Here is a 17303-nt window from a genome sequence, read left to right on the forward strand (position 1 = left end):
ACTCCTCCATCACCCCCAACACCTCAAACCCCTCCCACGGCACCTTCCCATGCAATCGCAGAAGTTGCAACACCTGCCCCTTTACTTCCCCCCTCCTCACCGTCCAAGGGCCCAAACACTCCCACTTGCGCTTCCCTCAATTTGGTCTACTGCATTCGCTGCACCCAATGCGGTCTCCTCTATACTAGAGAGACCAAACGCAGACTGGGTAACCGCTTTGCAGAACACCTGCAGTCTGTCTGCAAGCATAACCCAGACCTTCCTGTCGCTTGCCACTTCAACACACCGCTCTGCTCTCATGCCTACATGTCTGTCCTTGGCTTGCTGCAATGTTCCAGTGAAGCTCAACGCAAACTGGAGGAACAGCACGTCACCTTCTGATTAGGCACTTTACAGCCTTCCGGACTGAATATGAGTTCAACAACTTCAGATCATGAACTCTCTCCTCCATCCCCATCACTTTTTGATCCCCTTTTTAAAAATATTTATTTTTTAATTTTTATATATATATTTTGTCCCACCTATTTCTATTATTATTTTTAAAATTTATTTTCATTCATTGTTTTATCCCCACCTTTTAGCCTATTTTGATCTTTTCTCCCGCATCATCCTCTCCCCCCACTAGGGCCTCCTGTCACTTGCTCATCCTGCTTTCTACTCTTAATGTCCCCATTAGCCCCTCCTTTAGCCATATCCCCACCATCAACACCCCTTCGACCTTTTGTTTATGACATCTTTTGCAACCTCTCCTTTGCCTCCACCTATCGCTGGCCTTCTATCAAGCTTCACCTGTCCCACCCCCCCTTAAACAGTATATATTTCACCACATTTCTACTTCTCTTTAGTTCTGAAGAGTCATGTGGACTCGAAATGTTAACTCTGTCTTTCCCTCCACAGATGCTGTCAGACCTGCTGAGTTTTTCCAGCAATTTTTGTTTTATGTTTATGAGTATAGAACATACATTTATATAGCACCTTTCACAACCCCAGGGCGTTCAACACCCAATGAAGTATTTTTAATGTGTAATAACTGTTGCACACACCAACATCCCCTAAACAGCAACTAAAGTGACTGGATAATCTGTTTTAATTATGTTGGTTGTTTATTGTCCAGGAGACTGGGAGAACTCCCCTATAGCTCTTCAAAACAGTGCCACCTGACCGAGTCTCAGTTTCACATCGCCTCCAAAAGATACCCCCTCCAACAATTCAGCACTGAAATGTCAACCTGGATTACGTGTTCAAACCTCTGGAGTGGGGCTTGAACCCACAACCTCCAAAAGTGAGAATGTCATCGCCAAGCCACAACGTACACCTACAACAGGCAGTGTGTTACGTGACACACAACAGTGCATTATTGAGAAGCAATGTTTCTCGTTCCACAGCTGCAGTTGTCAGAATTAACATGAAAAGTGAACATCCTTCCTTCACTAATCCTTCCTGTCACATGACTGAATTCTTGGAGCCTCTTATTTGAATTTCCATAGTCAAACATAATGTGTAGACTGGGAAATAAAACAAATCGCAAAATTCAGCAGCTACAGCAGCAGCAACTGGGATGACTAATTTCACCAGCAGTTTGATTTCTCTTAAAATGTACCTCCCGTCAGATTCACAATATACACGATATTCGGGAGGATTAGTCTACAAGCTGTATATGAAAGTTATCAATTCTTCCCAAACTAATAACATCATAAACCTCCCTTCAACAAAACTGTTGAAACTCTGCTCTATAGTGGAAGGCTTTTAGTTAGCAACCAAGAGAGATTAAAAAATCTAGTAAGTAAATAAATCAAAATTTCCTGGAAGAATTTCATCAGAGCAGCAACGCAGACAGGAACAAGACAGAAACTAAATTAATATCAGAGCATCAACATCAACACCCATTCTACAGATTGCACACTCCATATGAACAGCAGCTTGAGATGAATTGCAAGCATCATTTGTTGACAATAATGTGATAATTATAGCCAAATAATGTTAACAGGAAGATTAATGAGTTGAGCTGCTTTTCCAAAACCTCACATTTTAGCTTCTGCACACAATTCCTTGGCTGTGAAGTTGGGCAGGCAGCCTGCTCTCAATCTGAACAACAGCTACCTCCAGCGGGGTGCACAAGAGCAGCCAAGAATGAGTCACCCCTAGCTCTCCCTCCCTCCAGGAGCACTTTACCTTGGCCCCATTGGCAAGACTGAAATTGTCCACATTCAGCAAGTTTCTGCTCATCAAGAACTCTCCCATTGAACACCAAGTTCCTGTTGCCCTGCATTCTTGTCCTTGTGTTTACATTCCACCATTGTCTTGCTCCTCACTATCCCTGTAAACTCTTCCAGCCTTACAACCACCTCCCCACCCATCCAGCACACTCTTGTGCCTCCAGTTCTGGTGTCTTGCGCATTCCCCACCCCCAGCCTTGCTTCACTCTGCTGCAGGCAGATATGCCTTCAGTCAGACCTCATGCTCTGGAATTGCCTCCCAAAACTTCTCCATTATCTTTTAACCCTTTATAACTACCTTAAAATCAACATCCGCTGGAGTTAAGAAGAGTAAGAGGCGACTTGATTGAAACATACAAGATCTTGAGGAGTCTTGACAGGGTGGACGTGGAAAGGATGTTTCCTCTTGTGGGAGAATCTAGAACTAGGGGTCACTGGTTTAAAAATAAGAGGTCGCCCATTTAAGACAGAGATGAGGAGAGATGTTTCTCTCTTAGAGGATTGAGAGTTTTTGGAACTCTCTTCCTCAAAAGACGGTGGAAGCAGAGCCTTTGAACATTTTAAAGGCAGAGGTAGATAGATTCTGGATAAGCAAGGGGGTGAAAGGTTATCAGGGTTTGTGGGAACGTGAAGTTGAGGTCACAGTCAGATCAGCCATGATCTTATTGAATGGCGGAGCAGGCTCGAGGGGTCTATTCGCCTATTCCTGCTCCTAATTCATATGTTTGAATCTTTGACCCCTCCTAAAAACTCACGCTTTGGCTTGGCATCCACTTTTACCTGATTACACCTTTATGACCTTTGGACATATTTCTATGTTAAAGGCACTACATAAATGTACGTGTAGCAGTGGTTGTTGCAAACTCACATTGTTGAAAGCAGCAAGTAAGAGCTGGCGCCCAATCAATCCGTAGCAACTCAAATGCATTTCACCATCTCACCAGCAAAAAGCTTATGCAGATTTTCAAACCTGAAGCCCCCTAAAGCAGATCATTACATTCTCCTCTTACTCAGAGAATGATGTCACCGCAGCATCCTTTACTAGATGCTATTTACTACATTTTAGTAAATGCCAGCATGTTATAGGTCACTTTACTCACACTCAATTCATTTTCAATGTTAACCAACCATCCATCAAACTGAAAGCAGTGGGCAATGAGCACTAGTTTATCGGCCATCGCACAGAACGTCTCCTCATTCTCCAAAAAAGCCTCACAGATTGCAGCCCCAGTTTCCCATTCTGTGATGAAAGTTCCTGAAACCAAAGAACAGCCGAATACAAGAATCAAAATTTTCTACCTATTAATATAATGTTGCCTGTTTGATAGAAATACCCAACAGTGAACATCTCTGCTTATTGCGTTAATTTGAGCAGTAACCTAAACAGAAAAGCATTCTTACATGAGAAACAGAATAGCTTCTATAATTACACTTTATCTGAAGTCAGAAAGCATGAACTGAATACCACACAGGAGGAGGAAAACACAACACAGATATTTGGAACCATACAACAATATTTACAAGACTGTGGAGAAAACAGGTAACTTCTAACCCAGTGATAGCCTCTGAAATGATTCAGGGTGATATTCTAATCCTTGGAACATAGCAATTAAAATAGATTACATTCCCAGAGGGGGAAAGAAATCTTCGGAATCTTTACAGCTGGAACTTACTGCTTCCATCAACATCTCTACAGATTGAAAATACAGAAAACTAATCATACTTTAGGCCAGAGTGAAACCTCAACATTTTTTCTTCCTAAACAGATTGTATTTACCTAGAACAGCAACACCATGTTTATGCGCAGCATTTGTCCAGCAGACTGGTGGGATGGTCACCATGTGATGACTGAAATATACAAAGATGTCTATATATAGCCAGTGGTAAAAGACAAAAGGATTCTCTTCCTGTACACCTTGTATGAACCTGGAGAAACAAAGCAGTAGATTAGCGTTAAATCTCTCAGAATCTCAGAGGAAAGATCAACTAGGCAGGATATCGAACCTCTTCAAACCAGTACGTTGCATTGTTTGGTCAGTATGGGGCAACAATGTGCCCCAAATAATATTCTAATGATAACTAGCTATGTTGTGTTAAATTAGGATCAGCTTTCCTATAAAAGATTTGCATTTATATAGTGCCTTTCACAATCTCAGAATCTCCAAAAGTTAATAAAAGTAACAGAAGTCCAAACATAAGCACACAGTTTAAGGAAGTATTCAGCACCATCTCTCTTCATTTTCTAACCAAACTGAATACAAAAGATCCCATGATGTCTACTCACTGCTTACCAAGAAAGATTCCAACACTATCTTACTTTTAATTCCTGTTCACAGTTCAGAGTTGACGAACCCAACTAGTAACCCTGCTAAAGGTTTCTAATTTTAAGGCATGCACTGGGTGAAGTGCAACATTGAAAAATTTGGATTGGCAACTAGAATTAAACGGCTACATACAATCACGTCTGGATTTCAAAAATATTTGATGCATGAAGCTCTGATACTGCAAGGCTCTAATGATGAGGCGGGTCTTCAATATTACTGGCAGAATAAGTAAAAGGGAAACCAGTGGATGTGATGTATTTGGATTTTCAGAAGGCTTTCCACAAAGTCCCACACAGGAAGTTAGTAAACAATGTCAGAGCACATGGGATAGGGGGTAATATAGTGACATGGATTGAGAATTGGTTAATGGACAGAAAACAGAGAGTAAGAATAAATGGGTCATTCTCAGGTTGGCAGGCTGTAACTAGTGAGGTACCGCAGGGATCAGTAGTTGGGCTCCAGCTGTTCACAATCTTTATCAATGATTTGGATACGAGGACTAAATTTAATATTTCCAAGTTTGCGGATGACACAAAACTAGGTGGGAATGTGAGTTGTGAGGAGGATACAAAGAGGCTTCAAGGGGATTTGGACAGGATTAGTGAGCGGGCAAGAACATGGCAGAAGGAATATAATGCGGATCGGTGCGAGGTTATCCACTTTCGTAGGAGAAATGGAGGTGCAGAGTATTTCTTAAACGATGAGAGATTGAGAAGTGTTGATGTCCAAAGGAACCCGGGTGTCCTTGTTCATTAGTCACTGAAAGCTAACATGCAGGTGCAGCAAACAATTAGGAAAAAATACGAACATACAAAATAGGAGCAAAACTAGGCCTTTCAGCCCCTTGAGCCTGCTCCACTATTCAGTAAGATCACAACTGATCTGTGTGTGTTTTGAATTCCACATTCCTATCCACCTCCGATAACCTTTGATTTCCTTGCCTACCAAGAATCTATCTACTACGTCTGTCTTAAAAATATTCAATGACCTTGCCTGCACCGCCTTCGGCGGCAGAGAGTTCCAAAGTTGCACAACCCTCAGAAAAAAAAATTGCAGAAAGAATATATCACCTGGCTGGGGAGTTCAGAACAAGGGGACATAGTCTCAGAATAAAGGGAAAGCCATTTAGAACTAAGCTGGAGGAGGGATTTCTTCACTCAGAGGGCAGTGAATCTTTAGAATTCTCTACCCAAGGGCTGTAGAGGTTTAGTTATTGAGTATGTTCAAGACATAAATCAATGGATTTCTAAATACTAATGACATCAAGGGATATGGTGTGGGAAAATGGTGTTGAGCTAGACGATCAGCCATGGTCTAGTTGAATGATGGAGCAGGCTTGAGGGACTCAGTGGCCTCCTCCTGCTCTTATGTTTCTATATGGGTAACCATGTTTTGGGGATTTCAAGTGCTTGCCAAAATTGCAGGTCAAAGCAAGAAGAAGAGTAAGTCAAAGGGAGATAGTACTTCTTGCAAAGGTGGTTATTTTAATGAGGTCCCATGCTATATATACGGGCCAATCTGCAAACCAGAAGCTGAACCAGCAATCATTGGATTGTTAAAACTACTTTTCAGTCTTCAAAATTTTACTGAAAAATGTGGCTTCTTTCAATGAAAGCAGAGATGCTCCACTGCATTTTGCTCCCTGCGTTATGTTACCTTCATGTGAAAGTCACCATTTTTGTTGATTTCCCCAATTCTTTACCAACCTCTCCAACAGTATTTTTGTTGCTACACAGCAAAGAGAAGATGGGAATTGAACTCCATGAGTTAAACGAAGACGACAGATTCATGGAGGAACAGCATTATAGGTGTAATGACACCTGAAGCATTATGGACAGATCTGTCAATGTCCAAAGTCCTGCACTGACAGATCCCAACACTCATACCTGGGCATGTCAGATATGATCTCACTTTACCATCTCCTCTTCTCAAAACAGACTGTCTATGAACCTTGTCACCTGCTTCAGACTAGAGTCACGGAGGGCTACAGCACAGAAAAAGGCCCTTCGGCCCATCGAGTCTGCACCGGTCAAACAAGAACCTAACTATTCTAATCCCATTTTCCAGCGCTAGGCCCATTGCCTTGTATGCCATGGCATCACAAGTGCACATCCAAATACTTCTTAAATGTTATGAGGGTTTCTGCCTCATGAGTGTTTCAGTCAGTGAGTTCCAGATTCCCACCACCCTCTGGGTGAAAAAATTCTTCCTCACATCCCCTCTAAACCTCCTGCCCCTTACCTTAAATCTATGCCCCCTGGTTATTGATCCCTCCACCAAGGGGAAAAGTTCCTTCCTGTCTACCCTGTCTATGCCCCTCATAATTTTATATACCTCAATCATGTCCCCCCTCAATCTCCTCTGCTCCAGGTAAAATAACCCCAGTCTATCCAATCTCTCCTCATAACTAAAACTCTCCAGCCCAGGCAACATCCTGGTAAATCTCCTCTGCACTCTCTCTAATGCAATCATATCCTTCCTATAATGCGGATTCCAGAACTGCACGCAATACTCTAGCTGTGGCCTAACCAGCATTTTATACAGTTCCAGCATATATTATATTACTCTTATATTTTATGCCTCAGCTAATAAAGGCAAGAATCCAACCTTAACCTTCTTAACCACCTTATCTACCTGTCCCGCTACCTTAAGAGACCGGTGGACATGCACACCAAGGTCCCTCTGACCCTCACTACTTCTCAGGGTCCTACCATTCATCATATATTCCCGTGTTTTGTTTGTCCTGCCCAAGTGCATCACCTCACACTTATCCGGATTAAATTCCATTTGCCAATGACCAGCCCGTCTATATCCTCCTGTAATCTAAGGCTATCCTCCTCACTATTTACCCACCCCACTAATTTTCATGTCATCCACAAACTTATTGATCAACCCTCCTACATAAGTCTAAATCGTTCATATATATCACAAACAGCAAGGGACCCAAAACCGCTCCCTGTGGAACCCCACTGGACACAGGCATCCCAGTCACAAAAACACCCCTCACCAATCACTCTCTGCTTCCTGCCACTCAGCCAATTCTGGATCCAATTTGCCAAATTGCCTTGGATCCCATGGACTCTTACCTTCGTTATCAGTCTCCCATGCGGGACTTTATCAAAAGCCTTGCTGAAGTCCAAGTAGACTACGTCAAATGTATTGCCCTCATCTACACACCCGCTCACTTCTTGGAAAAATTCAATCAAGTTGGTCAGGCATACCTCCCCTTAACAAAACCATGCTGACTGTCCTTGATTAATCCCTGCCTCTTCATGTGTAGATTAATTCTGTCCCTCAGAATTGCTTCCAATAGTTTCCCCACCACGAAGGTTAGACTGACTGGCCTGTAGTTCCCTAGTTTATCCCTTCCTCCCTTCTTGAATAACAGTATCACATTGGCTGTCCTCCAGCCCTCTGGCACCTCTGTTGTGGCCAGAGAGGTATTGAAAATTATTGCCAGCGCCCCTGCTATCTCCTCCCTTGCCTCACTCAACAGCCTGGGATACATTTCATCCAGGCCTGGAGATTTATCTGCTTTTAAGCCTGCCAGACCACTTAGAACCTCCTCCCTTTCTATGCTAATTTCTTTAATTACATCACCGTCCTTCTGCCTGATTTCCATACCCACATCGTCCTTCTCACTTGTGAACACCAACACAAAGTATTCATTTAGAACCCTACCTATGTCTTCCGGCTCCAAACACTAATTACCACTATGGTCCTTAACGGGCCCTACTCTTTCCCTACTTATCCTCTTAATGCTTGTAAAATAACTTTGGATTTTCCTTTATTTTACCTGCCAATGTTTTTTCATGTCCCCTTTTTGCTTTCCTAATTTCCTTTTTAAGTTCCCCCTACACATTCTACACTCCTCTAGGGCTTCTGCTATTTTGAGCCCTCGGTATCTGCCATAAGCCTCCCTTTTTCTCTCTACCCAATCCTGTATATTTCTCGACACCCAGGGTTCCCTGGATATGTTGGTCCCACCCTTTGTCTTTACTGGAATATGTTGGCCCTGTACTCTCCCTATTTCCTTCTTGAATGAGTCACACAGCTCTGACTCAGATTTACCTAAAAGTAACTGCTCTCAGTCCACTCTGGCTAAATCATATCTGATCTTATTAAAATCGACCTTCCCCCCCCAATTTAGAACTCTGATTTCTGGCCCATCCTTGTCCTTTTCCATAACAACCTTGAATCTAACGGAGTTATGATCGCTATCTGCAAAATGCTCCCCCATTGATACCTCTACCACTTGCCCGGCTTCATTCCCTAAAATTAAGTCCAGGACCACCCTGCTCTTGTAGGACCTCCTATGTACTGGCTTAAAAAGCTCTCTTTAGGAATTTAAGAATTCTGCTCCATATAAACCTATCACACTATGACTAACCCAGTTAATGTTGGGGAAGTTGAAATCCCCCACTATTACTACCCTATTATTTTTACACTTTTCTGAAATTTACCTACATATCTGGTCTATTTCACTGACTGTTTGGGGGCCTATAGTACACTCCGAGCAATGTGATTGCTCCTATTTTGTTTTTCAGTTCTACCCATATGGCTTCATTTGAGGAGCCAAGATGTCATCCCTCTTTACTGCTGTAATTGATTCCTTGATCAATATTGCAATATCCCCTCTTCTTTTACCTCCTTCCCTGTCTCGCCTAAAGATGCTATATCCTGGAATATTGAGCTGCCAATCCTGCCCCTCTCTCAACCATGTCTCATACTTCCATGTGTTAATTTGTGCCCTCAACTCATCTGCCTTATTCGTCAGACTCCTTGCATTAAAATAAATACCATCCAACCTTGCCAAACTCCCTTGTGCCTTAACAGGCCCATAATTTCTATGCCTTCCAGGCTCACTTGCTCTCTCTTCTAATTCTGGTTGTGCATCTCCCCTGCTGAACCTCCTCTCAGGATCCCATCCCATCCTCCTCTTAAGAAATCCACCCCCACCAGAAACCAACGAGACATCCACTTTCGTGGTAAAATTTCCATGCTACCCATTAGCATATTTCCATGTCCACAACTGACAGCATTGAAGAACAAAATGAATTTAAAGTCGTCTACTTATAGACCTGGCCACTTCTGCTGTCAGAGCTTATGGCAAATGGTTGACTTGCTGCAATGCACCCAGCTACAGAAGTTCAAAAATATTTAGACAGGGCTTTGTACGATTTGAAACCTAACAAATCACCAATCCCCCCCACTGTGCAATTCTTTCATCTAATGAGATGGCAGAACTGTAAACATAGACTCCATTACATCTCAATGCTTGGCACATTTTAAAGCATCAGGTAGGAGCACCTGCAGCACAGGTGATCTCACTGGCTTTATCAGCAGTGCCATTCCACCTCAATAACATCACTCATTCATGGCACATAAAGGATCAACAAATTTCATCATATTTCACAATGCTATGGTGAGCACTATATGTCTTAATTCAATGTACCAATCAAAATATGAATATAAATACATATAACTAACATTGTATATTTGCAATTACATAAAAGGAAATGTCGTGCATTGTGCTTTAAATAACTATATAAAAATTAATGTTAAAGCATTAATGATTAGATCAACACCATCATATCAAAGTTCCCAAGACTACCAACTTGGGTCAAAGGGCAGAAGGTCCTTGCCAAGTTTCACATGATAAATGATGGAAATGTGAATTGCTCGTGTCTTTTTTCTTCCCCATTGAAACTCACATCATCACATTTTAAGTAATACTGTCAGGATATCGATCAATCATCATGTTATCCTGAGAAAACACACCTGTCATTCAGGTAGCCGCCAGCCATATCATGACAGACCAGTGTCCTTGGCCGATTACACTGCAGAGGCGGCTGTCGTGGAGCCAAGGGGATAGCAGCTTTGTTGAAATGCTCATCTTGATTAGAAGGCTGCCATGATTTCAGTTCTGCGAGTGATGGGATGTAAAAGCTGACTGGTACACTTGTGTCAGGGTCATAGCATCGGCCTGCATTTAACAAAGGACCAAAAACAATAAACAGACTTATCTCCCATTTACACATGACACTCAACCTTCGCAAACACAATAATGATTTCTCAAAATTTACAACAAAACATCAAGGTTTGGATGAGGCAGCTGGATGGCATGCTGTCCTTGAATCAGGGTTCAGACCTAAACTAGACAAGCTGATAGTCTGCTCTCTCAATTGGATGTAATGTCACTTTATGAAGAGTTGAGCAGTTTCAACTTTAAAACAAATGTACGCACACACCAACCTTCCATAATGTTTGACTACAGATAAAAAATTCTGAAATAATAATAATTCAAATGTGAGAAGTTCAGCAATCCACAATACAGGAAGACTTATTCGCATCACTGTGCTACTTAAATTCCTTCTAATCATTCCAGTCTCTGGCCTTCTGTTCAGAGAATGCCGCCCTCAATTACATGGGCCATAGGGGCTATTCTAACGTTTACATTCAAGCAAAATTTATAAGCAAACAAATATTTTACATGGTCAACCACGCCATAATGCCTTTCTCCCACTGTCCTTCTCAGTGGGACTGACCTTGTTTGGTTCCAATCTTACGTATCCAATAACAGGCAGATCACCTGCAGTGCGCCTTCTCTTCCCACCGCTGCATTATCATCTCCCAATTTCCCCAAAGATCGTTCCTTGGCACCCTGCTCTTCCTCATCCTAATCTACATTGGCGACAAGATCCACAGATATGGAGTCAGCTTCCCCAAGTATGCTGTTGACCCAGCTGACCACTGCCCTCAGCCCCTCCACTGTCTCTGTATTGCCAGATATCCAGTCCTAGATGAGCTGCAATTTCTTCCAGTTAAACACTGGGAAGGCCAAAGCAATCATCTTTAGCCCCACTATAAATTTCACATCCTTGCTACAAATACCATCCACCTCCCAGCCACTGTCTCAAGCTGAATTAGGCTGTTTGAAACCTGGGAGTCCTATTCAACCCTGAGCTGAGCTCTGATCCCTTACTCTCTCAATTACAAAGTCTCGACATTACGTCAGCCACTTTCACTCCAACTGAATCCATCTACCACTTTGTCTTCCTTCATGAGTCATCGCAATTATTCCAGGAATCTCCTGGCCAGCTTCCCAGCTTCCACGAACTTCAGCTCATGCAAAACTCCGCTGTCCATATCCTGTCCTGCACCAAACCCTGGTCAACCGTCACCCTTGTTGTTGCTGACTTACCCAGAGCCAGTGCAAGGTACTGTTGAACTAGGTGAACCTTCAGCCTTGAGCTCCCCCAACCACCCCTTCTACAATTAACTTTCAAAAATGAACATTCTGCATCAGAATGAATAAAAATTGTGCATTTATAATTAGATTTATTTTACTCTAAAAAAGGAGAATATGATGATACTGATTGTACATTCTCATTGTTCTACACTTTTCACAATATATGTACCATAGAAATGCACATAATATAATGTGGCTCACATGATGTAATATTGTGTTCCTGAAACAGTTACTAGATGATTTTATGTGCAAATGTGCAATTTACACAATCAATAATCATTACAATAGATGGGCTAGATTAAATAATGTGGTATTATTTACTGGTTCGCACTTTTAGAATAACCATCTAAATGTAAAGATTTGGCAAGGGAGGGGGTCAGTCAGGAGGCATTGGAGAAACTCCTTGCAGTACTGGGGGGAGTCCCTTGCGGGGCAGAGGGGGGGGTGGTGTTCCATGGAGGGGGTCAGAGGGGGTGGTAGTTGGGGGGGTGGGGAGTACTGTGGGGATCAGTGAAGTCCCATGTGGATTGGGGGGGGTTAGGGGGAGTCCCATGGGGGGTGGGGATGGGGGTTGGGGGCTGGCAGGAGGAGTGGGGGAAGTCACGATAGGGGTCAGGGTGGGTCAGTACAATAGTTACCCAGAAGCTAGAAGTGGTCGCAATTCTTCTAACTTTTTCTGGGTAACTATTGCTGTAACCCAGTCGGAACCTTCTGAAGTCTCTGATTTAATTCGCATTTTCGGATAGTTCCCAGTGCAGGACAATTGCCCAAAGGAAGTTTAAGCTTCCTAAGCAATTGCCGTGTAATTCTTACCTGGGAACGTCCAGTAGGGGTTAAGTGCATCTTTGGGAGACCCCCCGACCCCAGATATACTGCCTTGGAACTCAGAAGTTATGGCCAAATGTGAAATTTTGGGAAAGACTTTAATGTAAATACATGGAAATTGACATATATGTTAATATACGTGGATGTATGTCAGGAGATCTAGACCTTTTCTTTCCACTACTGAAGCCTGTTGGTGGACTTATGTAGTTTCGTGAATAGTTCATTCAGTGTTTGCCACCCCACAAGTCTTGTCCCTCTCGGGGACCGCCTAGTTTGTCTGATAGTTGCACCAGTCCTGGACTTGCATTGCCTTCTCATCCCCCAGTGTTTCCTAGCTTTCTATCCTCATGTTTAAATCATTTCATGACTTCTCCTCTCTCCGTCATGTAATCTTCTCCAGCTCTACAAACCTCATCACCAAGCTCCCCAATCCTCAAGATCTGTGCTTTTGTGCCTTCATCCCTTAAGCTTCAAGCACTGGAATTCCCCGCCTACACCCCTCTACCTCTCCACTTCCCTCTGCTCCTCAAAGTTCTTCCTTAGGACCCACCTCTTTGAACAAGCTTTTAGTCACCTTGGTATCTACTTCTTATGCTCAATGTACATTTATTTCTGATTAAACCTCCATGAAGTTGCTTGGGTAAATTTTCTACGTTAAAGGCAGTGTGTGTGTATTATATTGAAATATATAGTCGAATTAGTCGTTATAATGTCCTTGCTTACAAAATATTAGATTAGAAAGAACATCACGCTCCTTGGAATATAAACAGAAAATGCTGCAAATATTCAGTAGGTCATAAGAACGTAAGAAATTAGAGCAGGAGTAGGCCACACAGCACCTCGAGCCTGCTCCGCCATTCAATGGCTGATTTGATTTTGGTCTCAACTCCACTTTCCTGCCTGTTCCCCATAACGCCTGACTCCCCTATATTTCAAAAAGCTGACTATGTTTAAGGCTGAGAGAAACAGTGACTCGGCCTCCACAGTTCCCTGGGGTAGAGAATTTGAAAGATTCACAACCCGCTCTGGGAGAAGAAATTCCACCTCACAAACAGAAGACCCCTTATTTTGAAACCGTGCCCCCTAGTTCTAGATTCACCACGAGGGGAGGCATCCACCCTACCAAGCCCCCTCATAATTGAACACATCTCAGATAAGATCAAAGTCAGGCCGTATCAGTGGAGAGTGAAAAAGCGTCACCATTTCAAGTTGATGACCCTTCAGCAGAAAAAGATTTAGATATTTAACAGGTTTTAAGCGGGGAAAGGGATGTCTGTGATTGGGTAGAGGGCAGGAGTGATTCATTGACAGGAAGGGGTGAGGCTGCAAGGCAAGAAGGGTGATCACTGGATACATAAAGCAACAAAAGATGGGTCTTGAAGAGCTGCAAATAGCCACAGCTGGATCTTAACCAGTGCCTGCTCTCTTAATAAGAGAGACCTATTTTTATGATCTGAAATTGTTGAACTCTATGTTGAGTCCAGAAGGTTGTAAAAGACTTAACTGTAAAATGAGGTGCTGTTCCTCAAGCATGTACCAAGATTCACTGGAACAAGAGAGGAGGCAGAGGACAGAGATCAGAGTGGGATAGAAAATTAAAATGGCAAGCGGCCAGAAGCTTAGGTCATGCATGCAGTCCTGGAGATGTTCAAGAAGGCAATCACCCAACCTATGCAAGTGGTCTCTCTTTCCCCACCTCCCACCATCCACCCCACTCCCAAGTGGAGGAGAATACAGTTTCTAGATGGAAATAAATTTAGAGTATTTAGGGCTTTGGAGAAGGAGGAGGTAATAGGGCATGTGTTGCATCTCCTGTACTTGCACAGGAATGTGTCTTTGGGGATGATTCACGAGTGGATCTGGGTGTCATGGAGGGAACGATCCCTTCAGAATTCTGAAAGGCAAGAAGATATTTCTGGTTTTAGCCAACACGGGAAGTAATGGGAACGGCAGAGGATGGCCGGTTAAACATGGAGGCTGGTGGGGCGGAACATCAGCACAAGGGGAATCCTATTGTGGTACTGGAAAGACGAGTTCTATTTCTCACCACCCACCCCATCTCCCCTCCCCACCCCAGAGAACATTCAATTATGCACATTTATCACCCATGCAGTCAGGTTTTGGCCTACACATATTCATCGTATCATAACTGAAAATGTGCCCTCAGAAGGTTCCCAGCTTAAAAGAGTCTCATTTCTTTCAAGTGAAAATGAGCAATTAGCTGAAATGAGCATTTATCCATCAGGTATTTGGTAACCGGACAAAACATGAACAGGTCAAGAAGGAATATGTAATAATCGAGTACTTAAAAAAAAGAATGTCAGGATGCCATTCACTACCTTGATAAAAACAAAAAACTACTGCGGATGCTGGAAATCCAAAACAAAAACAGAATTACCTGGAAAAACTCAGCAGGTCTGGCAGCATCGGCGGAGAAGAAAAGAGTTGACGTTTCGAGTCCTCATGACCCTTCAGCATGAGGACTCGAAACGTCAACTCTTTTCTTCTCCGCCGATGCTGCCAGACCTGCTGAGTTTTTCCAGGAAATTATGTTTTTGTTTTGCCATTCACTACCAACATGCACCAATCACAAAATCAAACTCATCAGCTAAATTCTTCACACTATCTTCACCTGCCATTTTACTTCTTTACTCGGTATTATGTAGTTAGAAATATCTTTTAGAAAACACATAATTCTAAATAAGGTCACTAAACTTCCCCAGAAGATTGGTTATTTAATATTGGAATTTCCTGCAAGCAGTCACCTTCATATAGGCTGGTCTTTTTGTTAGACGCCTGGGGCCTGAGTTAGAAATTTCATTTGGGCCTACAGAAAGGGAAAGTGAGAAAAAGGACCAAAAGAGAGAAAAAAATAAATTAAGTTGTTTCTACTAGAGATCTTATTTTTTTCCAACAATCATTTAAACACCTCTGTTTCCAGTCCAGTCACACACTGAATAAAACAGATAAAATACTCAAAGCATTAAAGGGTAAGGTACATTGACATGAAGGATGTAATGTTCTCACAGAGTCCTGTTAATATAAATTCCAATGAAAAGCCTTCATGTTCTGGGAGCATGTCAAATCAAACAACACATTCTCTACAGCTTGTACCCTCAAGTATCTCATTCATGTACATCAGGTAATCGCTTTATATGCTGCACATAAAAGAATTAACGCAATAGATTGGAAAGCAGCAGAAGTTCCTTCATTCCAACCAGCGCTCTAAAGTAAGATGCACCGTATCTCCATTGGTTCTGGATGATAAAAACACGACAAATACAAAACTCTGGAATATATTTCAGTACTAACATTTGATGCATGCATAATTACTGGGGTTTTCCACTTGCATCCTCACCAAGTCTAGCATTGAGTTTGCTGAAGTTAGAGATACTCACCAGGGAGTTGAGGTGCATCATACTGGATCATGTGATCAACTTGACGCTCCACTAAGCAGCCTTGAGCAAGATCGAGGCTGTAAAATAGGCATTCATGCATGACGAGATTTAACCATATAATCCCAAACAATATACTGAAAACAGCAGAGAATCAAATGTGGCATTTGAATAAAAAGTAAATTACTAGCTGGCATAATTAACCCATGTTACATTACTGAATGCATTTGTGGAGGCAAGAAAGTTATTATGAAACCACCTCCCTGAGGTAGTTCAAATTATAAGAGCAAAGTTTGAGCGAAGTGTTTCTTGAACCCAAGAGCAGATTTTTTTCCCTCACTTATCACCCCTTTTTAAAATTATGTCAATGACATGATATCAAACAATAATTTATAAGATAAGCAATAAACATGCAGAATTAATTAGTCGTGCAAAACTGCAGTACATCTGTATCTGTGCTACAATAACATGTACACTAACATATAACAAGGTATTTTGTTAATGCAAGGTGACAAGGAAGGTTCGAGGTTCAATTTCTATTCTACACTTCATTAAATGACCTTAGGTTGGTTTTAGGGGGGACTACGATTACTCGGGAAGGAAATAAATATATCGACTCCCCACTGCAGAGTTTATGTATGTTGATGTCAAGCAAAGGCAAGGCCGGGCTTGGTCATGTTGCTTACACTCTTGCTGTCTAGGTTCACAAATGAAGAGTGGTCATTTGGATAAGACACCAGAGGGCAGCCTTTCCCATGGAACTTTACACTTGCATTTCCTATTAGAAGGGGATAGCAAGGTTTTATACACTGAAAAGTGCAGTCTAGGCTGACAGTGCGATAAAAGTGTGATTAAAAGCGATTAATTGCTGGTTTCCACGGTGCATATGGAGTTTCGAACGGAAACAGTCTGTGGTAATTATATAAGACAAGGCTATGAGGCATGCAAAGTAAATCTTGACTACTCGCTACCTGGAATTTCTATTATTGCTGACTTTCCTGTGACTAAACTGCTGGTGATGATGAGTTGCAGGTAATGCAAGTTTTAGAATAATCGAACCATTATAACCGTGTAATGCAAAATGCATCATCCAGCTCTAGATGACTAACTATCCTGTCTCGGGTCTGCGCTTCCTGGTGTCGCAATTTTTGGTTGCGTTTTTCTGTTAACAATTGTGAATTACTGCAACAACATTTCAACAAGTTTAATCGTGACGGGGAGTGTGACAACAGGCATGGGAAAGTGGGACGAGAAATAAATGTTAACTTGAGAGGAAATGCTGACAAAAGGC

The 17303-nt window shown here is 42.3% G+C and overlaps 1 protein-coding gene across 2 annotated transcripts in view; it reads right to left on the minus strand.

Annotated features, from left to right (window-relative positions):
- The window catches only part of engase (endo-beta-N-acetylglucosaminidase), a 60667-nt gene that overhangs the window by 43119 nt on the left and 245 nt on the right, over nt 1–17303 (minus strand). For both annotated transcript variants that reach the window (XM_078570956.1, XM_078570957.1), the window contains exons 2-5: nt 16016–16092; nt 10322–10526; nt 3994–4142; nt 3317–3471 (exon numbers count right to left, since the gene is read on the minus strand). In XM_078570956.1, coding sequence (XP_078427082.1) covers nt 3317–3471; nt 3994–4142; nt 10322–10526; nt 16016–16092 — 586 coding nt within the window. The remainder of the gene's footprint in view (nt 1–3316; nt 3472–3993; nt 4143–10321; nt 10527–16015; nt 16093–17303) is intronic.

Source organism: Cetorhinus maximus, chromosome 24 (genome assembly GCF_964194155.1).
Source record: "Cetorhinus maximus chromosome 24, sCetMax3.hap1.1, whole genome shotgun sequence".
NCBI lineage: Eukaryota > Metazoa > Chordata > Chondrichthyes > Lamniformes > Cetorhinidae > Cetorhinus > Cetorhinus maximus.